Here is a 22,315-nt window from a genome sequence, read left to right as displayed (position 1 = left end):
AGTGTCCCACAATTATGACAAAGCAGCATGCTTGGCTGGTGTACCTGGTCTCTCAAGCTGGTTGTGAGGAGTATGATGTTAGAGGTTTGGATTTTGTTTCCAAACACTAGTGTTTCCAAATGAATCAGAGCATATTCTGCAACAGGCTGAAGTGCTACAGGGTTTATCCAAGGACCATCAGTCTCCTCAGGCTTGGGTTGTTTTTCCTAAGTTCTTCAGTTCTTCTGTACAATCTATAGCAATGGCTGGTAGCTGCCAGCTACATTTTAAAGCAATTTTAAGAGATGCTTTCCCACTGCAGAGGAAGCCTATCCTTGTGTCTTCAGATCTGAATTTTCCAGTGGTTTTGAACAGGCAGTTGACAAGCTGTGAGTCATTCTACCTAAGTTGGATGTCTTAGATTTAGAGGCTCTCAAAACATTTTGACTTTGATACATTTATATAGATACTGCCCCCATCCCAGATGACTAGCCCATTTAAAGGATCTTTTTAAGAGCTGAAATACTGTGCAGTCTGCCACTTTCTTGCACTGGGTTTCCATATAGCTTTGAAAGGCTTCAGTATTGAGCAGTTGCTCTGTCTGCAATGTCTCCTTAACACATTTGGGTGAGAGAAAGATCTGCAGTTCCAGTGGACACTGCAGCAAGCCATTGCTGGCTCCTTCCCTTTTCTTGCTGCATCTCTGCTGTGCTTCTTGCATCCTTGAACATGAGGCAAGTCCCAGCCTGGTCAAACACTGGTCAGAATGCTTGGGAGAAAGAGGAATCATCCAAATGCTATAGAAGCGCAGTGCAGCCATTCTCAGGAGAGGCAAGAGCTTTCATGACGTAAACCTACCTACTGTCAGAACTGATAACAGAGCAGTTTTACTCACTTTTAACCCCCCTAGTCATTCTAGTACTGGTATCTTTAACACGAGGAATTATTTCACCCTCACAGCAGCAATTCTTCCCAAGAACAAATGCACCATCACCCCTTTCGCAGCAGCAGACACAGAGCAGCTGGCAGGGCATGCCCAGGGCTGCAGGGGAATGCTGTGACGGGACTGAGTACTGCAAGTCCAACACCATCTCTTCTTCATACAGCAGGACAATTTTCAGGTTCTGCAGTTGTGCATGTGCATCTTTAAATACACAATTAACTTATTTTTATGTATTGGCATAGCATATCTTGTTATTGGCTGGATCAACACTGGATCACACAATAAATGTGCTCTTGAGGTAGCTCAGTATTTGTAAGAATTAATCCAAAAAGAGGCTTAGCTGAAGGCATTCAGATGCCAAGAGATATTAAATTAAACGAGATATTATCATGTATGTAATTATTTATTGAGCTGAGAATCCATACAAGGTAAACAAATGTTTACACTATCATACAGTAAGCATTTCCAGGGCTTAATAAAAATGATTGTCACTCACTGTGCTTCACAAAAAAATTCATTTTAATGAATAAATAATTTGATGAAATCAAAAAATATTTACAATATAAACAAATGAAAAAGCTTTGGATATATTAATCTGAGCATCCTGTATTTTGCATTTTCTAACTGTATTTCTGTCAAGGTTCTCTCTCTGAAATGGTACAAAGTGGATAGAAATTACAACTCAACAAAGTTAACATGATTTGGTACATGTCTTTCCATTAGTTCAGATAAGCTACATTATGATTTATTTATTATGCACATGTTAGAATACAAATATAACCAAAATCATATATTATCAAAATGCCAGACAGCATTCTTCACAGAACAGAAATGTACACTAGTCTGTGACAATAACTGAGAATCACAGGCAACAAAATATAACAGAAAAGTACAAATTCCTTCATAAGAATATAATTGTGCTCTCTTATTTACCAGAGGACTATGCTGCTTCACCGCATCAATGGCTATGTATGAATACAGTGTTCAACAACTGCCACATGGTTTGGTTTGGTGCACGTTCATACTGATGTCAAGCTGCGGCATTATAGTGGAAAAAGGGCAGTGCAAGCAGTTTTATAAACATCTTTTTGGGCTCTTAAAAAGAGTCAATTATACAAAGCAGTATAAGCGTAACACTGAGAAGTCTTCATCTCATTTACACAGATATCATGAAGTGACTTGCTTTGTTTGTGATGGTGAAAGGAGGAACTTTCTCTGTGCTGTTTATGCAATCAGCCAGAATTCAAGTATTCCAAAGCCACTTCATAGCAGAATTTGTATTGATCCTGAAAAATCAAAAGGAAACCACAAAGACAGTTATTGGAGGAACTTAATTAAGGGGATCAATATTTCTCTTCTGTTAAAATTATTTGCTATCAGCTGTTGTCAGTGGGAACCAGTTTGAAAATCCAATTTACATTCAGATAAGAAAATCTTTATATTAACCAGACAATAGGCACTACACACATTACCTTATGGTACTGCTCATATTAGATGTGTATTTAGCTGCTCTAATACACTTGGACTACACAACTAAGCAACCCTTCTGCCATCTGTCAAAATGCTCCGGTAGCACTTTACCAGAATTGGAATTATTGAAATTCCTCCCTGGAAATGTTTATCTTAAAATAGCCCAGTATCTATTACTTTCCAGACTGTAACTTATTTTAGTGTTGATCATATATGTTGATCATGTTGATCTCCTTCCCATGGCATGCGAACCTGGTCTGCATCCTTCAGATACGAAGGGTCGTGACTTCGCCCCTTTCACAGCTTCAGTGATATGGAGAGCCCAATGCTTTTGACTGACCCTCGCCCACTCTGCAACTTTATATGATGCAGTACAACAACAATCAGAAAGACATTAACACACATGGACAACCTCTAAGTTCTCTAAGTTCTTTTGCTGAGAGTTTCAAAAGAAAACAAATCTTAGGTGCACATATCACCTAAGTTATGAATGAGTTGTATGTGAGGTTTTAAGATCCTGCAGGGTTCCATAAAGTGCTTGTGCCTTCTTTGGAAGGAGAAAAGAATAAAAAAAGGAGAAAGAAAAGAAAGGAGTATTACGTAAATTAACAATTTTCTGCTTTTATTGCATATATGTTTCTAAATAAATTACAATTATTCTATAACTACATAACAAAGATCAAAATAAGAGATCAGCCACTCATTCATTTAAATTCTTCAATGCTCATTTTATGCTGACTTACTGATCCAGCACAATAAGTGTCATTTTTAGTAAACCAAATACCCATATTAAAGAGTACACACATATTATTTCCCACTGTGTTCACTCATGTGTGTTCCTTTGTACATTTTTATTATTCACTTGATGGTGGATCTTAAAAGTCTCTTTATGTTAGCTAGGTTCAGGGAGGTATATATATTTTTTTTCCTAGGACACTTACTGGTAGGTCCAGTAATCACAGAATCATAGAATCATAGAATGCTGTGAGTTGGAAGGGACCCACAAGTCCAACTCTTGCCCTAGCATAGGACAATCCCAAGATTCACACCATGTGTCTGAGGCCATTGTCCAAATGCTTCTTGAATGTTGCCAGACCTGGTGCCACAACCACCTCCCTGGGGAGCCTGTTCCAGTGTTCCACCACTCTCTGGGTGAAGAACCTTTTCCTAATGCCCAACCTAAACCTCCCCTGGCACATCTTCCTACCGTTTCCCCTGGTGCTATCATTGGTCACCAGAGAGAAGAGATCAGCACCTGCCCCTCCTCTTCCCCTTGTGAGGAAGTTACAGACTGCAATGAGATCTCTTCTCAGTCTCCCCTTCTCCAGGCTGAACAAACCAAGCGACTTCAGCCTCTCCTCATATGGCTTCCCCTCTAAACCCTTCACCAATTTAGTGGCCCTTCTCTGGATGCTCTCTAGGAGCTTTTTATACTTTTTTATACTTTTTATATCCTTTTTATACTGTGGCGCCCAAAACTGCACACAGTACTCAAGGTGAGGCCACACCAGTGTATCACAGAATGCTTTGGGCATTCTGTAGTAGATATTTTATAATACTATGTATTACCTTTGCATGACGGCTGAAGAATTTCATAGGTTTCCATATTGTATGGATGTGGCATTGGGATTTTTACACTTGCAGGAAAACCAAAGTTTTCAATGAAATTAAGAGATGAATCTCTTAAGTGTGGAATGTAAAGATTGACCTTCATCTAGTCAGAAAGTGCATAAAAGGTTTTGATAAAGCAGTCTTGGAACTATTTTTGTGAAACACTATTATAATTCTGAGCATTTAATCTTTTATCACAGTATTTTACAAAGGTCGATTAATATTATTCTCATTTTTCAGATGTGGAAACTGAGGCAAAGACACATTAATATAAGAAAGGGCATACAGGATAAAGTCAGTAACAGGATCAGGAAAAGAACTGAAGTGCCCTGATTCCCTTTTACCACGAAACAATCTACATGGATATTGAAACCTTGCTAATTCAAATATTTGTTCCTACAAAGTAGCAGACCACAACTGAAGAGATGTAGTTCTAACTCCACTTTGTCAGTGATTTCTGTGATAATGGGGAAAATCCTGATCACTCCCTGCCTTTGTTCCTCTGTCTGTAAAATAAGGAAAACAATACTGATCCCCTTCACAATTGCTTTTAAATCTCCTAATAAAAAGGCCTTACAAGACCTCAACGCCGTCCAGACATTCTCAATACCATCCCCAATTTACTAAAAGCTCTTTTTATATTCTAAAATAATACAATTAGCTTTTGATTAAAAAAATTCTCTGCTGAAAAATGGAGACAGCTGCCTGACAAATCTACACCTGGAGAACTGTCACAAAAGGGAATTTATAGAGCATTTTCTTCAACTGTACATCTTCACACTGGTAATTTTCTTTTTATTTCTACAAAATAAATGAATAAGAGATCTGTGAGTTCTGCAGGCTTAAGCTCTGGGAGAACGAAGAACAGCAGGCCTGCCAACTCTCTATCCAAACTCTGCTACCTGAATGAAGAAGTGGGACATTTTTCTTCATATCTAAGAAATAAAAATGTATGGTTCTCAGCATGATGATTCTCCTCCTGAGAATATAAACCAGAGGAAGAGGAGCCAACTAAGCTGCTCCCTCCCACCACTGTGAAATCTTGACAGTTTCTCACCAATAAAAGATTCACAGTTCCCGTATTGCTGGCTTATGGACCCATAGTGCTGCTTGTAAACTCCCTCCTTGCTTTGCACAGCTGGCAACATCTGGCTTTTTTCCATGAGCCTGGCTAGAGCAGGGTCTAGGGGTGGATCTAAGACTTCACAGGTAAGCTAGATGAGAGTACTGCAATGGAGGATGTGGTGGGAGCCATTCTTCTGTGGGACAGATGAGGTGCAGTGATACCTGTGGTGGGAAAGTGGATGGCCCTACCCATCTACACAGAACCTGAAAGCCTCACTCTTCCCAACAGGAATTCCTGCTTTCTGCCTTTCTTTCCAGTGTGGTTCACACCCAGATCTCGGTAGCTCATCTGAGAGAGAGGGATCTCTCCTAAAATTACAAGGGAATGGACTAGCTCTGTGAGATGCCTCCTGCTTAACCCTGGGTGCTCTGCAGAAAAGATGTTGAAATATGACCCAAACTTAAGTTTAACCAGAGCTTGCAAAATTAGCTCAGATTGATTTAGCATCACTGAAGCTGCCCAGACGCTGCTTGCCACTGCCTATGACACTAAATTGAATACAGCTGCCTCTCAAGCAGCCACCTCTCCAGCAGGATGTTGTAAAACCATCTTTATAGCCCAGGCTTCAGATTGAGTGTCACGTACACCCATCTCCAAGTACAGAACTACACACTGGAGTGTTAAGAACCTGCTGGTTTAAGCTGTTCTGTAGCTCTTGTGGCATAGCAGCTGGCACTTCAGCAATTCTCAATTTTTTTAAAAAAAGCTCATAAAACTCTCTCTAGGAAAATAATTGCACATGGCCCCTTGTTTCTGAACTTCTTTAATCTTTCTATGAGATAGAGCAACCATAATTACATGCAATATTCTGGATGTCAAACTGAAATTCATGGCTTTGATAAATATTAGGTGATTAAGCTATTTATAAAATATATAATTTGAAAATCTGGCATTTCATTTTACATAACTATTATTTCTACCATGCAAGGGCTGCTCTCCACTTGGCTCAGCCTGCTAGAAAAGAAAATTAATAAGGATGTTCGGCTGAAAGTTTAAAACTCTTAAAAAATTCAAATGAACAGAGACAAAGTCTCCTTGGGAAGAAAGCAGTGTAAAAATACTCTTACAAGTGAAGTGACTTCATTATCCCCTTTGAAAATGACTTGCTTGCTTTGTGAACAACTCCTGCTGCAAATCCTGGAAATCTTAGTGAGTCTTCTGAGTAAAAGGAAAATTTTCTATTTAATGGTGCAGTTAAAAAACTCATACCAGAAGGTCCACCATGTTAGGCTTATTATTCCTCAGTGTCTTCACAGCATGGAATACATCCACAGCCCTCTGATGTCGAAGCATTTCACAAACAATACTGATTGCACAAAATGTCCCACTCCGGCCACCTCCATTCCTAAAATAAAAGTGATAACATGGCTCAGTTACAATTGACTCTATGTTACAACTTCATACAGCACCAGAGATGGCTACAGAAGGCACGTGTTCCAGTAGGGAGGAGCCACAGAACATTCCTGCCCCCGAAGGCTGCTGAACTCTACGCAGAACACAATTTTTAATTGGAATTAATGGGCTGAAAGATCTCAAAGCTATGATTCAGAATTCAGCAGGGTGAAAGCATAGAGGGAAATGAACAGCTGAGTTTTGCACTGCTCTTCAGTGAACACTTGAGACAGCACAAAGAGGATGCTAAAATAAGGATAAGGTACTTAGAGATTCAGTTCAACACCCCTTTACACTGTAAACACACGAGGTTGCGGTGAACATCAGGCCTGGAAATGTTATAGGGAAAGTGGATCTTTAAGTTCTTTTATTCCAAATCCTGGTGCTTTCCTCCTGGACCCAAAGGCATTTCAGAGGAACAGCAGAAGTGCCAAAAGTCTGACTTGTAGGAGCCATTCTGGTGGCTGCACATTTGATGTGGCACTAGGTGGTGCAGCAATATTCCCCTGGCTGATGCCCTCACTCCCTGCCAGCCCGCAGAGCGGCCAGCTGCCTGGCAATGACTACTTATGAAAGTGTATGCATTCCCCCTCCACCTGAGAACCTGAAGTGACTTGCTAACAAAGAAGTCAGGCACCAATGTTCATATGCATGATCAAATACAGTATTTAATAATACTTTATCCCCTGTTATTTTTAATCTTTAAGAGAATCTCTTTCTTTCTGGAAACCCTATTATTTCTCCAGCTATTCTAATCAGAATCTTTAGGCTGCACTTCACTGAAAATAATAAACCTTAATAATTACCAGAGTGCAGACTAGTTAGGTAGCGGGTCTTTCAAACCGGCTTCGCAAATGGTTGATTTTCAAAGGAAGATACAACGTCGCACATCTGTCACATCCAGGCGGTATGAAAAGAATGCTCTCTGCTGCCAAAACATTGCCTGATATTGTGGGACTCTTTGAGAATTTTAATTAAAACAAAGTCATTTAAAAGAACTATATTAGAGCTTTTTCTTTCTTTACTGCCTGGAAGTGACGCATGTGTGATGTTGTACAACTATTTAATATCATCAGCCACCTCACAGATAACAGTAATTTGCACTTCAAAAGGGTCTTTTCAGCTAAAGATCTCAAAACATTAATTAATCACACTGCACAATGCTCCTTTGATCAAAGTATTATTATCCCCATTCTACAGATGGGGAAACTGAAGAGTAATGACCTGTTCAAGGTCAGTGATAGTGGGGATCATTAATACACTTCTAGAATTTCCTCCATCGTTCTAACATTCAGTAACTGCAAACCAAACTTCAGGAAGTTATTGTCTACTTTTGGGTCCCAACTTCTGAAAGGGTATTAGCATGTGGTTTTCCCATTAGCATGTCCCTTCTCCATCATGGCAGCATCTTTAAGCAGATGTTTAGAGGAAGAGGGATACAACTTCAAGGACTGAACACTTGGTTTCAAGAGATGAGCTTCTGCTGAGGGCAAACAGCATGTAGCACTGTTAAGCCACATCGAAAGGAGGATGGTGAAAGAGAGCCTGCACCAGTGGAGCATGAAGGTCACAGGAGGACAAAAATAAATATCTCATTATTAGAGAAAGGTAAGGCAATTAAAGGATTAGCTTAACTGGTCTATCACACCACTTTTAATTCTCTGCTTTATACACCTCTCCAATAGTATTATTTCTACAGTCTTTATCTGTAGAAATAAAAGGTACATTGTTCTGAAGGTACAATTTTTATTCACTCTGAATAAATATGTACCTTTTCCATTTGCAAAAGTCACTGGACATCTTTATATAAAAGAGAGTTAAGTTGTACCCATCATCATTTCACAGGTGTCTACCAAGGGACAGAGCGGGAAACTCAAGAATCTACATTAAAAAAAATATACAACTCCTCTTGTATTCAAATTTTTTAAATCAGCAGCTGTATTATTTATCAGTTCCAGATTAGATAGATGCTTCTTCACCTCTTCACAAATCTTTTAAAACCTGGTAGAAATTCTGTAACAGTGTTCCCTGACTTTCTCTCTCCTGTTTCCAGTACTTACAAACAATGTACAACCGTGCGTCCCTCTCCCCCATTGTATTCTTCCTGCCACTTCTCCACTTGGCGGATGAGCTTCAAGAAGGAGCGTTTAGAAACAGGAGTGTCTCTGTACATAGGCCATCCTAGGAACTGGAACTGCTGCACCATCCGATAGCCATCTTGGGGCTGCAGAGATTCAGATAAGCAGGAAAAAGCAACAGCATTTTTTTTGGTACGTAATTTAGATATTTGCATCAATGAGGAAAGTTGTTCAGGCAGATCACCACTGACAAACTTCTAGTGTAATTTCAACTGCCCTTGAGGAGTTAAAGACTTTTAATTTCTAACGGAATTATTAGAATAAGAGGTTTTAAACAGAACGATATACAAATAGATTGGAACAGAGCAATGGCACAGCTGCAGGATCAAGCAAATAATTAATTAATATCATAGCAGGAACTTAGCAGCAAAGAGGGAGCTGCAACACAACTTCAGTTATATACCTTTTATATATGCTTCAGTATTATGAAGAATGTTTGTGTGCTTCTGTCTTTTTTTACAAGAAAGGTCAAAATCACTCAAGGTATTGAGAGGATATTGAGGATTAAAAAAAATCCTCAGATTTTTTCAGCTTATTAAAAATCTAACTTTATTTTATTTTATGTGTGCTACTGCAGCAGTCAGAACCCCTCTGGTGAAATGTCGCTGAACAGTAGCTTTGTGGTGATTTAAAATAAAAAAGGAGCATAGAACAAGTGTTAGTGGCAGAAAATTACAGTCCTTTGAAAATAATAAATACACACATGAAAACTGTTTTTGTAGTCCAGGATTTGCCACTTTCACTTCTGTGCAAAGCGAGGGCACTTTAGTGCCACTTTGAAAATGAATAACACACAGAAATGTTGACATTACAATATTTTCTCTAGAAGAAGTAATAGACAGGATGTAAGATTAACAAGATAAGGGACTAAACCAAAGTGGATGCAGCATTAGATATTTTCTTCAATGGGTTTTGTCTGCTTTATGTCAAAATTTGGAATCTTACTTTTTTCCTGGCCAGTTTGTTTCAACTGACACACTAAAGCACACCACCCAGACCCAGCACCTTCTAAAGCTCACATTAATGCTGCTGGAGATTATGTTTTTGTGTTGCCATATTTACTGCAAATGTAAGGCCTTCACAGACTTAAAGAAATAATTTGCATCTTATTATCTGCTTCCCTGTTCAGAGATTAGTATGCTTTGGGGCCTTTCATTGTCCTGAGAGCTACGGGATCTCAGGATGGTTCCTGACTTTTTTCAGCAGGGAGTGCTGCATATTCCCAGCTACGGTTCTTTGGTGATCGATACCAGTCCATTGCAAAGGCTCCCTCCATCTGGATGGGAAGAGATGCCTGGTCTATGGTGGAATCTTTTTTCCAATCAGCTTGAAAGACATTCCTCATTTAGTCTTCTGTCAACTTTATGGAAGCATAAAAGCTGGGTATGAGAACATACTCGTCCCTCTGAAGTACTTACATATATTATGAAGTGTGATTAGTGGGACAGGATCTTCCCTAAAAGCCTGGGACCGGTATTGAAAAACATGCCTAGTACTGGTGCACAGCTTCCTTTGTATGACACAAGATACAAATATGCAAGATGGCTAATTTCTAACTGTAAAAACCAGCACTGATTTCAGCATTTCTTGGCTACCATACAATCTGAATACTGCATTTATTTCATTTGCATTTAACACACTTGACATATGCATTAAAATATTTTTTACTTTAATTAAACATAAAAGGCTTTTTTCTCATCAGTTATGGTGTGACTCAGTATTGCAACATTGCTTTCAAATAAATAAGCTGAAAAATGAGAATGGTTTTATGTGAGTTTAACTTTCATTTTTTGTGATTTGAGTAGAGTCAACTCATCTACTGAGACAGAACTGTTTAGCAAATAACATCCTTACTCTGGCTGCATTATAAATTCGGAATATCCGGCTGATTATGTCTTCTTCTAAATCAGCTGATACAAACTCCACCTGAATGGGACCGTGTCGGTGTACTCCATTTTCTGGCCAGTACTGAGGACACAGCTATAGAAGACCACAAACACAAAAGAACACAGTTAATCACTGTGAATTTCATGCTGCCTTTTCTAGATTTTTCTTTGTGCTATATTTATTACTGAGATTCTCACACAATATTTTTATAAAATACACAGCACACCATCTTCCTCCAGTTTTGAGCACTCTGCTTTTACTTGTGCAGAACAAGTTTAATCAAATGCTTTTTCACTTAACTGAACATGCTATTTCTTGCAGCTACACTCGCCAGTCTCTGGTATTGGGAGTAACACATTTCTGACACTCAGTGTCAGTTCTACAATACATTATGACAAGACAGGAGGATGCCATCAAATATTACCATATCTTGGAGACAGTGTGAAGCCTAAAGACCAAAGGCCTAGTATCTCCAACCATTCTGAAAAGTTGGTAATAATTCAAGCTACATCAGAATCTGTGCTTTATAGCATGAAGGGTGCATCAATTCTCAAAACTCAGGACTCAACTTTCACATCTGTTTCACCCGTGACTGATGATATCGGCTAATATCAGCATTGCTTTAAATTTTCATCTTATGAATGCCACCCGAAAAGAGTAATTATGCTTTCTTTAGTGCTCAGAAAACATTACTTCTAGGTATCTAAAGATCACAAAGTAATATTACCATTATCTTGTACAGTTTTAGTGTCTAATAATATCCCAATGGCTTAATCCAGGAACCAATTATCATCTATATTAATACTTTAAAGATTAAATCAACACTTTGCAAGGACTTTCTTGAAGCTAGTCTCTGCTTGTCCATTTTTTTCTGTAAAAAACCCTAATGATTTTTTTCCAGGGATATTTAGAGTGGTTCAAGCATGCAGCTTTTGCAAGCATTCACCAAAATTAAGCATGAACTCATGAAATTTTGTTTGCTTGCAGAAGCATTGATGTAATATTTGGAACTTTATTCCATTCAGTAAAACAGCTGTGGTCTTCATTCTGCTGCATTGCTGTTGGTAATCTAAAGCTGAGCTGACAAATCATATTTACTCCAGATGTTGTTTTGCATTTCTTATAACACTTCTCAACAAACCCGTTCAGAGATGACTACATTTTAGGAAAACATAATGATTTACTACATCAATTAAAAGAGAACAGAGTGTGATTTGAAGGAGTTCACTTTAACAAGTTAAAACCAGAAATTTTGAGTAAGAAAATATATTTTAATTTATTTTAAACCCCCCACATGATTCAGTCTGCTGAGCAAATTACTTTCCAAATATTATCTAAATCTTACACAAATTTTTATTATGAAATATGCTAGTGTACAGGATAGCAAAATACAATGCATACAACTAATGCAAATGCCAGTGCTCAGATCATTTAACATGCACAATTTAGTACATGTATTTCAAATACATAGGAACACTGCTCTTACAGATCTTTGAAAAATGGTTAAACGATAATAAGCAGAGCTGTTTGCTGGAGCTGTTTTTAGGAAGCCAAGATTCTCTAAAGTTCTAAAGAAACCAAAAGCATTTAGGTCTGTGCATTTTGCATGCATGTGATGCTAGCGACTCTCTTCCAGTCAGAGTCACTGTGAAGCATTGAATTTCATTCCCCAATAGAGCACAACAATCCACATAAATTGTAATATCTAACCAGAACTGTAAACACTTCATATATACATAAATAATAATAATAACAGTAATTATTAATACATCAGAATGCAACGCTTGTTTTTAATAAGCTCTGCCCTCTCTTTACTTCTGTTTGCTCTGAGGGTTTTGAGATTTATTCCTAATGAAAAGACCGTTACTCATATTAGAGGGAAAAGGTTTAACATACTGCAGAGGCAGGTGTATTAACTGCATATCCCAATAGCTTTTAAAAGCCTGTGAGGCTAAGAAATGCTAGAAATAGCCATGCACTATTGTAAATTCAAAACACAGCCCATGAATTAAAAACCTCTGTTCATCAGTCCCTAACAGTCTGACTCCCTTGAGTCTTTCCTTATTCACTCTGAAAATAATCTTAGATTCATGAATAAAAGTTGCGTCTTTCATTTCTATTTTTCTCCCTGTAGGCAGTTAAGGGCTTGGAATCAGAAATTCAGTCTTTAAAATAGTGTGTGGAATTACTACACATTCCTTTGAAAGACAAAACGGAAGATTAGTAGGTTTTTTTTAAAAAAATCACATTAAAAAGAAATGAGGAAACATTTTTCTAAGTATGTACCATACTCAACAAACCTAAATAGATTCTTGATCATATCAAGAGTAAAAATGACATGCAGTCTGCTATAAAAAATTCCAATTGCTCTTAACCAATAATTAGTAAATATTTACAAATTAAGAATCCAGATTACCACCACATTATTCCAGCAGATGGCTGGTGCAGTTTCTTGGACTCGAGGAAATTATATCCATGTAAGATTGCACAGTTGCGAGTCAGGCTCCAGGATGCTTAGTGATTAATGCGAGTGATTAAACTGCCAAACCAGTAGGTACAGTTTTCCAATTTTCTAAAGAAAATGTACAGCATGCACAACTCTTTTGTTAGGTAATTATATTTCCCCATCCATTTTGTTGCTCTGTTTTCTCTTCCAAAGGATGCTTAGTCTCCAATCTTGTTTAGTTCCTATCTCCTTGCTAACAATGTCATTGTGTGCCAAACATAAGACAGATTTTCACACTGGGAACACCTATCTCCTGGTAAGCAGACCAAGGTCGTTGACCTCTTTCAGGCAAGCTAATGAATAGCTGTTGGCTTCTGTTTATGACTTTTGGCTATTATTAGTGTGTTTCAGACTTGAGTCAGAATTCTATAACTATCATTTTTTTGTTTTTAGCAGCTCTTCCCAAAGTATGTTTATGTATCAGAATAAATTATGGATGCACACACTTATGTGTGTGTGCATTAACATTTTGGTGGAGAAGCTGCTGATAGTCTGATTTATTCCTCTTTTCCTATCTGTATCTGCAAGCTACAAATCATTTTTTTAGTGTGTAAGTATTTAATGTTGTTTTATAAAACTAATTACTTCCTAAAGCTGTTGTGAAGCGCACAAGTGTTTAAATGCTGAGGCACTAACACTCCTTTGTTGAATGGAGCAGTTTTCTGGACTTACCTGTGCTGGATCGACATCGTTCAGCATAACTATTGAAGTGCAGTGATAATCTAGGACCAGTCTCCAGAAATCTTTGACAGTATTTGGTAAGGGATGCTGTGTAACTATAAAAGCTGATGGTTGCTTGTAGCTCTGCAAATAAATAACAAGAGATGGTGATAAAAATGGTAAAAGATAAAAATCTATTTAGCAGAATGCGAGTCATAGCCCCAAAACCTGGGGACTGAAAGCATTATTTCTATTTTCTGTATAATTAATACATTGTTTTCAGCGATTTCCCAAGATCTTATATGCTTCAAAGTTAATAAATTGTATTTGGTCAGAATATAACTTCTGCAGATGTTATATTTCTGAAACTTATTTTATGCCATGGGCACAGTAAAATCATCGGAAGATTTTGCCTCCAATGTGACTCCTACAAAATTTTGAGCAAGAGTTTTGTTTGAGCTGTTAAAGTGCAGATTAATCTTGGATGTCTGCACTTAGCTGTTAATTTGAACGATGCCTGTGAAAGGAAATATCTAGTTATTTTTTCAGAAATATTGTTGAAGTTCTGGTCTTTCTAACAGCAGCGAGGATACACAGGGGATAAATTTCAGTGCTCTTTGTCTTTTTTAGTACCGGAATATGTCACTGATAGAGCTGTTTGGTGGAACTGTTTCATTGTGGATCTCATACCAGCATTTTCACTTATGCCCTCCTGAGTGTTCAAGGCCAGTGTGGCCATACTGAGGCAATTTTTGTGAGGGGGTGCCACTGCTTTCATTAAGGAGGGCAGAGAAGCCTGTACATGCCCTGAAGTATTTGTACTGCAACAGAGATACAACCTCATCAGCTATTTGCATCTTTGAAGTCACTGAAGAGACCACAGAAAATGAATCCAATGTGTTTTGGGGTACAAATGAAGACATGCAAGCCTTGAGTTCTTTATTTTGGTTTCAGCAAACTGCAATCAGCAGGTGTCAATGCTGCTGGTACATCAGCCAGATGCCTTCTATCCTACTGGTCCTGTCTTGCTGGAAGTTGCATGCAGATGAGAGATGCTCGAAGGGCTCTCCATTACTCCCTCACTTAGAAGCCCCAGCAGGTTTTTTTGGGAAAATTGTTCTTAAACTCATTCTAATAGTGAATAATGAAAATTATGCTTGCTACCCCTTTTGCTTGAAGTGAGTTCTAAAGGCTTATATGAGGTGATCTGACTGCATCTCAACTGATGCAAGGGGACTGGGTTAAATGCACCATCTTGCCCGCTGGAGACTGTGTGTTTAGAGAGAGACAAATGTCTGCTCTTGTCTGTCAGTGCAGGGATATTGCAGGAGCCTGGCTAAGGTTCTTTGGGTGGAAAGTTACCCAAATCACCTCCTCCCTTGGAGCCTTTTGCCCAGACACACTTTTGGATCCAGTCATTGTTTCAACAGTGAAGAAGGAACCTTTTTCAAAACAAATATTGAGGCACTGCTCTTTCTAAGCAGTACTTAATTTACAGAACAAAACAGTACTGAACTCTCCAGGAAAGAAGACAATGTGATGGCAAGGTTGTAAATTGCAGATCAAGGAAGCTCTGTTCTAATATGAAATGTCGTTGACCTACTGTGAGAACCTAGAGAAGTCACTTAAACTTTTGTTCTCAGTTTCTCTACATAGATAAACATAAAGACAATACACTTAGCTTTTCACAGGAGTATTTTGAATTTAGGCTTATTTTAGTAAAATGCTTTGAGAATTTGAAAGGAAGAAAATGCAAAAACTGATATAAACTGTTATTACTCTAGCTTCACTTTTCAAAAAGGCCATTTACAATGTGTTCATTCTTTTCTAACCTTGGTTTTCTTGTTTATGTGTTTGACAACTGTAATTACTATAGCTCTAAATTGTCAAAGATAGGCTATAAATATCTACAGACTGTAAAAGCAGTTTAAGTGTCTTTTAACTGATATTCTATTAGCAGGATTAGAATTACCATAGATGCATTAGAAAAAAAAATCCACATGCATGTAAAGAGGAACCATTCTTTCAAACGGAAACAAATGGAAAGATTGAAGTAATGGCTTGTGTACTATCTTGTGCTGACAATTATTTTTTTTCTTAATTACTGTTTAGATTAGAAACAAAGGGAACTGAAATATTGCTGCAAACCTTATTATCCTGTTTAACTGCCTTTGTGTCTTAATAGGTAACTCTTTTTCCTAGGCCAGATGGTTTCAAATTCAAGCACTAGGGAGAAATCTAGATGCATTTAATTTATCAAAACTCCCTGACTTGCTCTCCGAGCATGGCTTTGGAACCTTGGCTGTGACGTAACATATGTGGGATCCTAAATGTACTTGAGAGTTTAAAGATTTTGTGCTATGTTTTTGGAAAACAAGCTAGAAGGATTTCAGTCTTCTTATGCTGACTCTACTTTCTGGAATTGCTCAGTTTGGAGGGCTGCTTATTCCCTTTTCATTATTAATGATGTAGTGGAGACTTACATCCATCAGTGCAGCATTAATGTAGTTACTGCTCTCCCCATCTATCGTTATGAGGAAAGGCAGGCATCTGTCTGGAGGCAGAACATCCATACAGCGATTCTTTTCATGATTTCGTGGTAAAAGTGCTATGCTGCAGTCTTCTACACGCAGTGTTGGAGTCACCATATTTAAAGTCTTTCAAAAAGAGTAAACAATACAACAGAAAAATTAACACAGCAGTGAAAGCATCCCAAAATATTTAAGAACAGAGCAGCTCAGCATTCAGTTTCAGTGGGAATCAATATGCAGAGAAATGAAAACACATGACAGTCAGCAGGGTTGGGAAGCAAAAGATCCTGGAAGCATACAGATCTGAAAAATAACCACAAAGACAGCTGCAGAGTAAACTGCCTCCTGGAGAAAAAACAGCAGAAGAAAACAACATACTTCCCTTGAGGAAAAAGAAGATTTTACTACTACCCCGTTGCATTCTTTTATGATTTAGTATAATTCAATAGCAATTAGTGACACATCATTTTCCATTTTTTTCACTATTTCTCTCCCAGGCCTGGTCCAAAAGTCACATGGTTATAAGCAAGCACTTAAGCAGAAGTCTTTAGTATAGCTGAACTGTGTAACTTCTAGGTAATGCTAGCCACAACTTACCCTAAATTCCTCTTTGATCTGGCTGGAGTTAGTCTGAGGATCCAGTTTATTCATTTCATAGTAAACAGACCTAACTTGAGAAGCTGGAATAGATGTGTCCCCACAAAGACAGGCTTCCAGGATAGCATCATGAATGAAAACATACTGTTCCTGGTAAAGCAATTAAAATGATTACTGACTTAGAGAGCATATGCTATTAGTACTGTGGTAAATAAAAAATAACAACTAATATGCTTGCCACTAATTCTCTCTGACTTTACCAGAACTGAAGTAAGACCAGAAGGAACAATAGTCATTCACAAAACTAGATCCCAGTCATTTAGAAATTAATACAGAAGGATTGCCTCAAACTAGTTACAAGTAGAAACAGAAGGACAGAAACACTCCATAATAAAACTCAGAATGTTTCTGGTTTCCTCATTCCTCTGCACAGTTCTATAGGTGCTACCACATAACTGAGTCTCAACAAGATGTACTCTAGAATGAATCCTCCCCACAAAGGAAACCCTAATGATTTTCCTTTTTTAAAAAAACCACATTGTGAACTATTTTCTGCATATGATTGAATAAACTAGCTTCTGGATGGTGCCTACCACAAAGGGGCTCTAGTTTTATGGGCTAGAAGAATACTTTTTCTTGCAAAGTGTAAGACAATATTCCAGTAGATTAAAAATACCTCAGTCTGCACCATGTTAACTCTCCGAGACCGAAGCTCTCTCACACAATTGTATATGTCTACAACGCCTTCTCTTTCTGCCATATCTAGCATGATGTCAATAACAATGAAGCACCCGGTTCTGCCAGCACCAGCACTGAAGTAAAAGAAGAGCACAGTTAATGTTCAGCAGTGTATTGGAAAATAAGAAGTAAAAGGGTTCATCTTGCAAGCACTTGATTAGTGGAATGATTATTGAAATTAAGGCTTGCATTCAGGCATTTGCAGGATTTCAGACTCAGTTTTGTCATTCTTGTTTATATTTCAGTATTAAATTCTTGTGGGTAGAGCTCCAGTGGCTTCAGCAACTCGTGTGGGGAAGATACAGTACAGGAGAAGCAAAAGTAGGTTCTGAGTTTAATGGACAGCACAATGAAGGCATCTCTGTTCTTCCTACCTGCAGTGAACAACCAGAGGGCCAGCGTTTGGTGGACTCTTAGATTTGACTTGCCGTACAAATCCCAGCAGGCCTGTTGCATGGTATGGTACACCGTGGTCTGGCCAGCCAGTGAAGTGAAACTGCCGAATTTCTCGAATCTCATGAGCACCTCTCTGTTGAAAAGACAAGGGTTAAAAAAGGAAAACAAGCTGGAATGTGAATTAAATTGGACAAGAGACATCATAAAAATGCTACTTCAAAAGCCTGAGCTGTGCTGCAAAACATGCACCCCCTACCAGGACCCATATCTGTACAGAGTGTTGGAGAGCTTTCTGATAGCAGGAGAGCAAGTTCAAAGGTTACATATCAATTGGTTTCATTATAACAAAACTGACTAATTTAGCACTAGATTGGTTGGAAACTTTTAGCAACAGGACAGATGCTCATCTCTATATTTAAGCACTAGGTTGCTTTGGAAATGGTGGCCTTAAGATGCATGTCATGATCACAGAACAGGTCAGCAGCAAGGCCATGAATATATAGCACAGACGACTTTTTTTTCCCACTGCTCTCCACAGGAGTTTTGCTGCTGATGTCACTGAACTACTATTTCAGCATAATTTTCCTTATCATTTGTCTCCTCCATTGGTCTGAAAGAAACAGCTGAATAGTAAGAAACTTCTTTGCACCTCCAATCATAGGGGCTGCATTTGTAGCCCTCCACATAGCCACCTTTCAAGTGATTTGCCACAGTCTTCATGGATATGGATATGGTGAGACAGGTATGAATGAGAAGCTGATTGTGTAAGCAATTTCCCATGTGACTTTCTGGAGCAGTCTAGATATTAGAGGTGTGTATGCCAAGTTTGATTTTCTTAGTGCCTGTATTTTCCCTTCCCCCTCTAAAAATGTAGCTGCTGGTATTTCATTCTCATTAGAAATCCACAGACCAGAGGCCATCATACATATTTCATAAGCAAACAGCAAAATTACAACATATCATGTCTAGGCTGGACTAAATGTCAGTGATATTAATAACTAGTGGTTTGCAGTTTTTATTCTTAAAGATGTATTTCCTGTCTTGAGCTGGTTTGCATATAAAAAGTCTAATTCTTTTTGCATAATGAAGTAATACAAACTTCCTAATTTGTTGCTATTATGCAAGCTAAAAGAGTCTGGGATTTTCAATGATTGAGAAATTTTGGCCATACAAGTGCTACATGACTGGAGTGGGCTTGGTGTATCTGGGAGTCCTGATGCTCTGACAGCTCTGGCTGGGGGTCTGCGGAGACTGGGCATCTTCTCAGAGGAATATCCTCACCTCACCCTCACCTCCCTCAGAAAGTGTGACACAAAAAGGCAGGCAAGGGAGAAGATGAAGAGCATACGTGACACTGGTGTAAACTGAGGAGATCACACCCTTGCAACAGAAATGACCTTATATCCTAAAACTCAATTTTAAAACATATTGAAACTCAGGAACAGACAAGGTTATTTGCATTTTAAGACAGCCTAGCAAACACATTCAAATACAATTTGGTTTCTGTACTCTGAGGATTTGAGTATTAGTTAACACATTTTTTTTGCTTCTGTAAGCAAGACTTCCAGCTCCATAAATAGTTTTGTGTAGGTGGGGTATCCATGTCCCAAACACTTTCATATTGCCCATAACAACTGCTCACAATCCCCTAAGAAACAAAGATCTCATACAAAACAGCAGTGTCATGACTATACAAACAGGACTAAAACAAGTACCCCACACAAATTCTTCACTCTGTATCAATCACAGCCTTGATTTTCAAGCAATTTATAAAAAGTAAACTGCCCCTCCAAAATAGTGTGCCCAGCTGTTGTGCAGATCAGGAGATGTCCAGTGTATTTTGTGCATTAGTTTTGAAAATGCTGACTGTCATGCTGCCTGCATTTTTGTCTTTCATTGGTAACACTCAGCTACTTAGAAAAGATTTTGCATATAGGGTACTTTTATAATGAGTTCGCTTATTATACCTACAAAAGAATGATTTTCATGTCTGTAGCTTCCCTGTTGATTTCTAAACCCAAAATAGCAACACAACTGCATGAACCATAAAATCATATGCTTAGCTTGGAAAGAATATATTTTTTACTTTTTCTTTCAGCTGAAACAAATAGAAAATGGTGTACATTGCTAACAAATCCTGGTACGTTAAAAGATGCTACAGATACCTATGGTGCTGCTGTATGTTACTATCCGATTAATTAATCTGAGCTAACTGTTGTGCTGTAAAACTGCTTATGCACACAATGTAAAGCGTGTCTAGGAAGTGGCCTTCAGAACCAGAGTGTAATTTTGGGTTTAACTTTCTTAGCATTATTCCCCTACGCCGCAATAAATACCAAATAGCTACTTTTAAATATAAAAATAAGTGATCAATTTATCTCCAATCAAACCCAATTCTAAATTGTATTTAGAAGCAGGTATGAGATATTCATCCACAAATAGAAAAGGTGGTCAGAAGTCACCTCTGGAGGTCTCCATTCCAACCTCCCACTCAAAGTGGGTCTATGGCCAATACTAGATCTGTCTACCTGAGCCCTGATGACCTGCAAGAATGGAGGTTCCACAGCTTTTCTGGGTAACTTGCTCCAGCACTGCACTTCTCTCCTCCTGAAGGAATTTTTTTCCAGTGCACATTGCCCCTTGTTTTGCCATCCACTGCCACTGAGAAGAATGATGAGAATTTGGTGCTCCTCATTTTCTGAACACCTTCGAAGTAGTTGCAGGCTGCAATTAGATCTTCCTTACCCCGCCTCCTCCTCTCTACCATATTAAACAAGGCCAACTCTCTTAACCTCCCCTTGCAGCTCGCATGTCCTACATCCTTAATCATCTTGGATGTCAGATGTTGTCCCAGGATGTCACAACCTGTACTGACACATAGGGTTAGTCCACCTAAGGCACAGAACTTTGCATTTTTCCTTGTTGAATTACTGAAGTTTCTGTGGGTCAAGTCCTTTGGAACTGAGGCTCCGATGTCCAGCGTTTCAACACCATCCTTCACTTAGTAATATCTGCAGATTTGGTTAGGGTGCACTCTGTCTCATTATGCAGCTTGTCTTCGAGAGGCTGAAAACTATCAGTCCCAGTAGATCAGAAATATAAACTCGAGAGAATTATGGTAGAAGAGATGTACAGACTAGACCTTCCAGTACCATTGGAAGAGTTAAAAAAAATGGAAAATAGGGTAAAAACAAATGTACTTTGCTCAAACTGCACAGACACTGCTTTTAGAGGCTTACTGAAAAACTAGCGACTATTAAAAAGCAGTGTCAAAATAAAATCTTTTCAGATGGAGATTTTTTTTAAGAAATAAAATGTTTAGTGCCTTTTATCTCAATCTGTTCTAATGCACTTATTCAAGACAGTTTGGTTATGATCAACTATGAAATCCTCTAGGTCTTTTTTTCCAGTCCCAGTTAAGAAGTGAAAAGCTAACATCAAAGCACAGGCTTAAAATTTGCAGAATAGAAATCAACCAGTGCTTCATCTACTTCAAAGTGTAGCCACCGTTTCTCATCTGTTTATTAAAAATATCTAAATGCAAGGAAACAACAGGCTTGAACGAATTTGATGTACAATACATATAGTGGTAAACATGATACAATATTTCAGTTTATTCAAACTGCATAATTCTATTAGCATTACCCTCAGGTTGCTGTATTGATGCATATTTAAGTATTAGATTGAAGAATAAACCAGGAAAAAATCTAATTCTTTTGTTACTGTGGATGTACGTACAGAGACCCTATTGGGACATCTTTTTGGCAGTTTCATCTATCTGGGTGCAGGACTCTGATGCTAAAGATTATATTCTTCAAAAACATAACTTAATGCTATTTCATCGTTGGAAAGAACTGCACTATCACAGGTACTGCAATTAAATCAAAAGAGTCTTGATACATATAATTTAAACATTTCTGTCCTTTAACTGCCTGAATAAAACCCCTGAATTAGCACAAAATGCATGACACTTCAGCTTTGACAGACCCTGCTTGCTCTCACTTTCAGTAAGTACCTTATTTGTTAATTGTATGTTGTCCATATATTGTAAATGGTTTGGGAGAGCTACAAGATCTAGTGAGCATCAAACAAATTCATGGCATTATTCTAATAAACATAATATAGCATGCTGATCAGAATTCTCCTTATAAAGATAGATTCCACATGAAAAGTGAAATTGCCTTGAGGAGAAAATTAGTTTGCTTCAGCTGTGTCTTTGCAGACCAGGAACACACCAGCCCAACAGATAACAGTATTCTCCACCATGGACTTCTGAATAATGGTGCATGCAGCCCCTGGCACAGACATAAAAAGATTGTGGGGAACATAAGATGGAAAAAC

At 38.3% G+C, this 22,315-nt stretch overlaps 1 protein-coding gene across 1 annotated transcript in view; it reads right to left on the bottom strand.

The window, feature by feature from the left end:
- Positions 1 to 1,306: 1,306 nt before the first annotated feature.
- LOC104529622 (receptor-type tyrosine-protein phosphatase mu) overlaps positions 1,307 to 22,315 on the bottom strand; it is a 34,589-nt gene continuing 13,580 nt past the window's right edge. Inside the window, exons 4-12 of the mRNA XM_010173976.2 lie at positions 17,953 to 18,107; positions 17,517 to 17,652; positions 16,841 to 16,990; positions 16,196 to 16,369; positions 13,725 to 13,856; positions 10,514 to 10,639; positions 8,582 to 8,745; positions 6,339 to 6,474; positions 1,307 to 2,208 (exon numbers count right to left, since the gene is read on the bottom strand). Coding sequence (XP_010172278.2) covers positions 2,155 to 2,208; positions 6,339 to 6,474; positions 8,582 to 8,745; positions 10,514 to 10,639; positions 13,725 to 13,856; positions 16,196 to 16,369; positions 16,841 to 16,990; positions 17,517 to 17,652; positions 17,953 to 18,107 — 1,227 coding nt within the window. The 3' untranslated portion in view covers positions 1,307 to 2,154. The remainder of the gene's footprint in view (positions 2,209 to 6,338; positions 6,475 to 8,581; positions 8,746 to 10,513; positions 10,640 to 13,724; positions 13,857 to 16,195; positions 16,370 to 16,840; positions 16,991 to 17,516; positions 17,653 to 17,952; positions 18,108 to 22,315) is intronic.

Source organism: Antrostomus carolinensis, unplaced genomic scaffold (genome assembly GCF_000700745.2).
Source record: "Antrostomus carolinensis isolate BGI_N321 unplaced genomic scaffold, ASM70074v2 scaffold12358, whole genome shotgun sequence".
Classification (NCBI taxonomy): Eukaryota; Metazoa; Chordata; class Aves; order Caprimulgiformes; family Caprimulgidae; genus Antrostomus; species Antrostomus carolinensis.
This window is presented reverse-complemented; position numbering and strand designations above follow the sequence as displayed.